The sequence below is a fragment of the Oryza glaberrima genome, chromosome 11 (assembly GCF_000147395.1).
Source record: "Oryza glaberrima chromosome 11, OglaRS2, whole genome shotgun sequence".
Taxonomy (NCBI): domain Eukaryota; kingdom Viridiplantae; phylum Streptophyta; class Magnoliopsida; order Poales; family Poaceae; genus Oryza; species Oryza glaberrima.
In genome coordinates, this window is record NC_068336.1 from 890,242 (window position 1) to 897,959 (window position 7,718).

The 7,718-nt window shown below is 45.0% G+C and overlaps 1 protein-coding gene across 1 annotated transcript; it reads right to left on the reverse strand.

The window, feature by feature from the left end:
- Positions 1-992: 992 nt before the first annotated feature.
- LOC127753803 (uncharacterized) lies at positions 993-4,022 on the reverse strand. The gene is made up of 4 exons (XM_052279229.1): positions 2,729-4,022; positions 2,132-2,350; positions 1,948-2,039; positions 993-1,862 (listed from the first exon to the last, which is right to left on the reverse strand). Exons 1-4 carry the CDS (start codon positions 3,824-3,826, stop codon positions 1,145-1,147), a joined length of 2,127 nt encoding a protein of 708 aa, XP_052135189.1. The 5' UTR covers positions 3,827-4,022; the 3' UTR covers positions 993-1,144.
- Positions 4,023-7,718: the final 3,696 nt, after the last annotated feature.

A 7,718-nucleotide genomic window follows, 5' to 3' on the forward strand; every position in this document is an offset into this window, starting at 1 on the left:
AGTTTTTACCAAACAAGTTCATGCAATCAGCTCAATTACCCTGCATGGTCAATATACCTTCTGCACAACCAAACAGCTGAATTATCTGATTACTATAGTTTGTTACAAACAGGGCTGTCTTTGTTCAGCTCTTCATGTTCAAGCAAATCTGCCTTCCAAGTTCCAACCACATCAAGGAAAACAAAGGAACAGAAACAACTGCCACAGACTTCAATTTGGTGAGGACTGTTAGTTCAATAATTCTACTCTAGTATCATAGTAATACTAGTTTGGATAAAACTCCTTTTCAACAACGCTAAGACATTTTGGCATTTCTGCCTCAGTCAATCAGTTTACAATAACATATCTGAAAGGGAGTTCTCTGTAGGTGTTTGATTTTACTTCAGCCTACAGCCTCCCAAGCGTCAAGCACATCAAATAAAATATTTTTGTCAAGTTCTAAGGGTCCCTTTCAAATTTCAATTGAAAAGATGAATTGGCACCAATACCTCCTGTATACCATAATCAGGTGCAGCATCACTTTGACATTAGTGACCCAACTAATCATTAGGACCAGTCAGCTGAAAGGTTCAGGAGTTAGACCTATCCTTCATCAATGTTTCGACAAGAAAGGGAATTCTACAGCTTCATGTATTCTGACCAAATGGTTCACCCGCATCTATAGCAAATTAGCAACATGGAAGGACCTCTAGCAACTGAAGATTTGTTTTCCTTCTTCGGCTAGCAAAATGTGTCGGCATTCCAAATATACTTGGCACATATTGTACTAGCTGCAGTTTTTGTGGCATGTCAGGCATTGCCTAACCTTTGTTATGAAAAGATTGGGCACCAATCAAATTAACATACCATAAATCCTAGCACAATATTTGCAAGGATGTAAGAATGAAATCTTGTAGCTCTAACAAGTCAGTCATTCACTCAGACTACAGCAAGCTAAACTATCAAGTGTACATAATTGTAACCGATAAAACAAGAACCATTTCACAAACAACTTATTCACAAGGCAAAACCAAAGGTAATAACTGAAGGAGTAGCTTCTACAAACTGTAGCAGACCTCTCGTCATAGAATTATGTAGCTTTGATCCCATCCCCAATGAACAAAAATAAAAGAGAAGAAACTTAAAGGCTTACTTTAAGCATTCCTCAATTCCTTGATGAAATCGAGACCGAGCTATCAAATGCAGATCCCATGTGATTGATGACGAACCCGTAAATCTTGCACTTCAACTGCTCAACCTTATCCTTAGTTGTAGCCTCTTCTGCAATCTTGCCTACTCCATCCAACCAGTCACTGATCTTCTTGAACTGGGACAGTACCATTGTTATGTGGCTGCTCTGCTTTCCCCTACTTGCAACATTCTGATCTTCAAAAAGGTGGAAACCCAAATCCATTGCCTCGTCCACAAATTTCAGGAACCACGTATGCATCTCACGGCACAAGGTCGTGGCAAGCTCAGCCGTCTCATTCACGCCCTGAGTTTTGTTCCATGCGCAGCTCGCTGTAGAGGTCGGTAAGACCTTTGACTGGACCTTTGCAGAAGTCCCATGTGATTGCCTCTTGGATATGGTTGTTCTTGGAGCTTCTACCACCGAGGGAGCCTTTGGCTTATCAGCACCCCTTTTCCGAGAGAGCGATTCAGGTGCCTTATTCATCAACTTTAGGACTTCAAGATCAGTTGCCAATGCTGCTTCAACCCAATGAGTAGCTGAATTCTCCCATGATGCAGTTTCAGTTCTATTGGTGGATATAGACTCAGCAATTTTCTTCCATTTGAGAGTATCCTCATAGACAGCAAGGAAGATATCAACTGTTGGAAGGGGATTGGAGGTCTTCGATGCTGAAGTAAGTTCAGAAAATTTACTGTGGACAATAGCAAGCTGAGTGTTAGGAAAAACCACTTTTGTGCTGAATGAAATTCCGAGGACACAAGTCGGCTTTTAATTACCTTAGGTTCCTGATTACGGATTCAGTGATTAATGCCTCCTGGAGAGCATCAGCTGCAGCAATTGCTGCTGCGTCTCTTCGTTCAGTGGCTTCCTGCAAATTCAGAGAAGAGGTGGTGTTTCAAGGATCAATGAACTGCGACAAGACTTGATCATTGCTAACAAAGATGAATTGGGAGTGCTTACCTTTCCCATCTTTGAGAGCACATCAGAAACTCCATCCAATGGAATGCTTCCATCGGTCCATTTAGGATCATGAAGCATAATTTTTGGAGCCATTGCTTTCGTCTTTACTGCAGGTGACTCTATCTTCTTCCGTGGCTTTGGCTTCTCATCTACAGATGAATCATCATCGTTACTGGATAGTTCTGTTGTAACATCACTCAGTCGTCTTGCCATTGCTTCCTGCAGTTACACAAAAAGGTGATGATGGTCGCGAAGGGCACCTACATGACTCCAATTCAAAGATAACAACTAGCTGTCATTGCATATGGAAAGAAAATAAATACCAGTATTTTAAATTCTCTCTTTCCTCAATAAACTTATAAATATTTTAAGTAACTGCAAGAAAATCATGCCATTTCTCATATATGTACTGAATCAAGCATTTGAAGTAACCACTGTTTTCACTACGATTAGCCTGTTCAAAGTAGAGTTGTACTATTTGTCTGTTCACTACAACAAGATGAATGTGCAGTGCATGTACAAGTATATAGCAATAGTAGCATAGCAAGCACATTTCCAAGATTGCAATTGCAACACAAATGTAAAAATGATACTGACCTGTGTCCTCAGAATAGTACTCTTATCCACCTTGACCTTCGATTTCATCACAGAGCCAGCCGCTGCTGCGATTGAGGTATTGTCCCAGCTCTTCCTCCCCGGCTTAACAGCCGACCCATTCGTCAAATCCGTCATCTTGGAGATACCAGCCACCAACACCCCGACCTTCTTCTTGCTGCTACCTTCCCCGGACAGCCTCCGGGAGCTAGGAGACAGTGACGCGCGCCTCCCACCGGGTGCGGGCGACGCCGCCCCTCTCCTCCCTCCTACCGGTGACGGCTGCCTGTACCTCGATGGCACGATAATCGCTGGCTCCCTCGCCGTGCGGCGATTCTCCTCCTTGGCCGAAACAAGGCTGGGCACCACGCATTTGGAAGGCGCTGGTGACGTCGCCCTGGGCGTGCCCCTGACCGCAGGTGAGGACGCTCGGGAAGCGCCCTTCACCGAGGGCGACGAAGGCCGTGACGCGCCGCCCTTGACCGAAGGCGACGGATCTCGCTGCTTGGACGGCGCCGGAGACGAGAACCGCCTCTTGGCGGCTGAAACGGCGGGCGGCGGCGCGGCCTCGGAGACGTTCTTGGGCGCGAGAACAATCCTCTTGACGGCATCCGTTGCATCGGACTGCACCGCATTGCCGGAACCGGATGGCATGAGCGGCGGCGCGGAGTCGGAGTGGGACCCGGGCTGGATGACGTAGCCGCGGGAGCACGCGGCGGGGCGGGCGACGAGCGGCTCCGGGTTTCCTACGAAGGAGACGCTGCGGGAGGACGGGACGGGGCGGATCCCGACGGCGCGGGGCACCGGGCGGGCGAAGCGGAGGCGGTCGAGGTGGACGAGGTGGCCGACGAGTTGCGGGCGCGCGGAGACGAGGGCGTCGGCGTCGGCGGAGGATGGCTGGACGTAGGTGGAGTGGAGGCCGTCGGAGAGCTGGAGGAGGAAGCCGTTGGAGGGCCAGAGGGAGTCGGCGGTGGAGGCGGTGAGGGCGGGGACGACGGCCGTGACCTGGAGGACGGGGGAGCGGTGGTCGCCGGCGACGCGGTCGTCGGTGTGCATCGCCTGCAGCAGCTTGAGCAGCACCCCCGGCGTAACCGTGGCCATGGCTGGCTGCCGGAGGAGGAGCGGCGGCGGCGCCGCGATGGGGAGGAGGGATTTGGGGGAAGAGTAGACGTTGGGAGTGGTGAGGAGGAGGATTTGAAACGGTTGGTGTTTTCGAATTTCGAAATGCCGCCTTGAGTTGTGTTGAGCTCTGCTGCGTGAGGCATGTGACAGGTGGGGACAGGTAAGGCAATTGTATATGGGCTTTCGGAGGCCGAGATTTCGGCCCATGTTGAGCCCACTGTTTAGTAGGGCCTGAAATGGTTTGGGCCACCGTACCATTAATCACGATCAGAAACAGCGATTTACATCCATAAATCGGGATCCCTCGACACGGCGCCGCGGCGGCGGCGGCGGAGGCAAATTGCACTCGGAATAGTAATTTCTTCCTCTACACAATCAAGATCACAAGACACGTTTTTCTCCTCTCCATACGTTGTACGAGCCCCAAGAGGGAATATTAGGTATCCTGGCTGACTGGCTTGTCTCGAGTTATCTTCCTTGATCAGCTCTCTCCTCTGTACTGGAGGAATCACGCCTCACGCATGACTCACAATTCCAGGACGCTGTGGTTTATTTAGACGCCAAACCAACCATCCCAATTGCTATCTCTTCAATTCCTCTTAGCCAAGCATATGACCCCATTTCCACAACATCTTTGCTTTCCATGCAGAAACAGAACAATTCTAGATGAAGAGCAAGCAAGTCTGTTTCTCAACTAGTATCGCCATCATACAGGTACAATAGTGTACTATATAAACAAAACCACCCATCGCGCGCGCATGTTAATTGTGGAAGGCATCAAAGAAAAGTGCGCACAAAGTGATAATTAAAGAGCACAACCAGTCAGCAAAAAACACAAGGGAAAAGGATGGTTACGATGATTATTTCTCAACATATCATCATGCAAGAAGGACCAATCTAGCTAGGTTTTGCGCAAATGGTTTTTTTTTTTTTTGAAGGGAGCAAATGGTCTTCGAACGTCTCCATATTTTCTATCTTGTTAATGCATCTTGATTAGGAGATCGAATATGCAGTGACTGATCTTGTAATAGCATACCCTATACCCATAGTATTGAGTTTACTGTCTGGTTTGAGAACGTCACCACCAGATTACTGACATCACGTAGCATGACGATGTTTACTCAGGAGTACTTCGTATGTAGCATGTAAATATATTATCAGTAAAGATGTAACATGAATATGATAACTAGTAATTCCTCCGTTTCATATTATAAGTCACTTTAATTTTTTGAAGACTCGAAACTAAGAGTTGACTTACAAAAGGGCACGTACTACGGTACTAGTATGTATTTGTATGGTATGGCAGCTTCCTTGATTGCTTTGTTCGTGTGCTTTTGTTGTAAGGGCATTCCCAACCCAATGACTAGGATGATGTCCATAGCATTAAATAAGTTGCCACCTAGAACAAAAAAATGATGTGGCAAGTGAATAAATGAGGAAAGACAAGGAAACCATATATTGCATGAGACATGATTTCTACACAACACCCAAGACATCATGTGAGATAAGTAGCATTAAATTGAAGTATGAACTAGTGGTGTTTGCATTGGAAGAGTAATGTCTAGTACTAATTTCTTGATGATGTGGAGTTTATGAAAACCATGTCTAGTGTTATGGGTTGGGACTGCCCTAATCACGCACATGAAATGAGCAGATTGAGGATAACAATAAGATGACTTTGGCCCCTCCTTAAAACGTACTGCAAGCGAACGTTTTCTCTGGAGAGTTGGGCAATTTCGGCGGCTAAAAGCGCAAAAGTTCACCAAAGGTCAGATGCACGTACAGTGGCGCATGCAGGACTGAAAATGACACTGATCAATATTGGATGAGTGAGCAGAGAAATTAAGTCCAGCAGCCATGCATGCATCCATTATGTTTCTGTACAGCAAGTACTTCGATGAATTTGCCTAAATTTTTCGGTACGAAAAAGCCGTACGTGCTACCGTCTCTCAAATCCGTCATTTCCTTGCCTCTGTTTATGTAGGTAATTGTTGGCTTGTTGGAAACTTGGAATGGCACTCCCTCTGAAGTCTGACCCGTGAATTAGTAGTCCATATCAGTATCGCCAATCAAGTCAACATACGTATATGTATCAAACGAATGGATCGAGTACTAAACCAAGAAGTCGAACGCTGAAAAAGTGCACGATCCTCTGTTCATCGTCATGTAGAAAGCGCTGAAAAAGTGCAGAGTTATCTGTTTATCGTCTGAAAAAGTGCACAAGAAACGATCTGGAGCATTTGGTTGCAAATAAATGGCAGGATCTTCAACAGTGTCTACGGTACGGTTGAAGATGTAGTAGCAAATTCGGCAAAGGAGTTGTTCCAAACGAGAGGAGAAGCACGACTAGCCCCAGCCCCAGAGTAATCACTTTGGACCACTCGTCAAATTAGTTTGGCTAGCTGCTCGATCAGCTTCTTGGCTGTTCAGCTTGTAATAATTTGTTTTCCTCTAGTGCTCTAAGCTCTTTTCACCTCCTGTAATTATATTGAATGGCTGAGTTCCTTCCCTTTCCCTTGAATAAAATAAGTGCACATATCCAGAAAAAGTTACACATGAAATTACCCTTTAATACTTTGAAGAAATTAAGCACCCTCGGTCTGCAGTCAGCAAAAGTTACACATGAAGACTGATATATTCAGGGATAGCTCGGTAGTCTGCATCATGTCCATGTGTTTTGTGTTTTGCATGGGGGCGGGGACACTGCATGCGTTTGTTTTTCTCTCTGTACGATGAGATGATGACGATGTTGAGTTTGATTTTCTCAGCTGCATGCACAGTCTATAGACAAAATTATTTCGTCTAATTTTCCATCTAGCTCATACTGTAGTACTACTGTATTACGCGGAAGTGATGAATTTCTAGCGCAAACAAATTAAGGACCACACCACACGGCCGGAAGAAAGATGCATGTGTCTCTGTTCATCGAGCTATAAGCTACTCTAGTTGGGACAGAGCATCGACAAGGATGTCCTCGATCAGTCGTCCTTGAGGCATCTACTGCCTTTTCTCTCTTTCATCGTCTGAAAGAAGAATGAATGGTGATTAAAACGTGATAGATACTCTAGATCGGTTGGTAGTACTAGCTCCACCGCGAGATGAACAAGGCAGATCGAGTGGCTCTACAGTACAGCACAGTGAATGAGACCTGAAACAAACGAACTGGGATTAATTTCAAGAAATATCAGCTGGCACAAGTCTGGGACTAACAGTAGCAAGTCAAGTGCATGTTAGCTGCTAACATCTTGTATGTTCAGCTGAATAATGTTCTGTTGTTTATAATGTGTGTTACTCATCTCTGTCAAGTGTTACGCACTTCCAAGCTAAGCTCTGCTCCACCCATCATCGATCCGTGTCATATCAAAGCGTGGTATAGCAATATGATACTAGCAGAAGAATAGCCTAATAATAAAGGATTCCCACTTCTAAACAAAATAAAATATTGCTGGAGATAGGATCTGTTTACTACTCACATCGGGTGTGTTTAGTTCACGCTAAAATTAAAAGTTTGGTTGAAATTGAAACGATGTGACGAAAAAGTTGAAATTTTATGTGTGTAGAAAAATTTTGATGTGATGGAGAAGTTAAAAGTTTGAAAAAAACTTTTGTAACTAAACTCGGCCTAACACAGAAACGGTCTCAAGTCGCTCGGATAGACGGTCAAGTACGCACAAACTGAACATGCTGCTGTATGGGCTAGCCGTCTATAAAAAATACTCCCTCTATTTCTTAATAGATGACGCCGTTGATTTTTTTTACATGTTTGACCATTCATCTTAAAGTACTATAAATGATAAAACAACTCATAATAAAATAAATTATAATTACATAATTTTTTTAATAAAACGAACGGTCAAATATATGAGAAAAA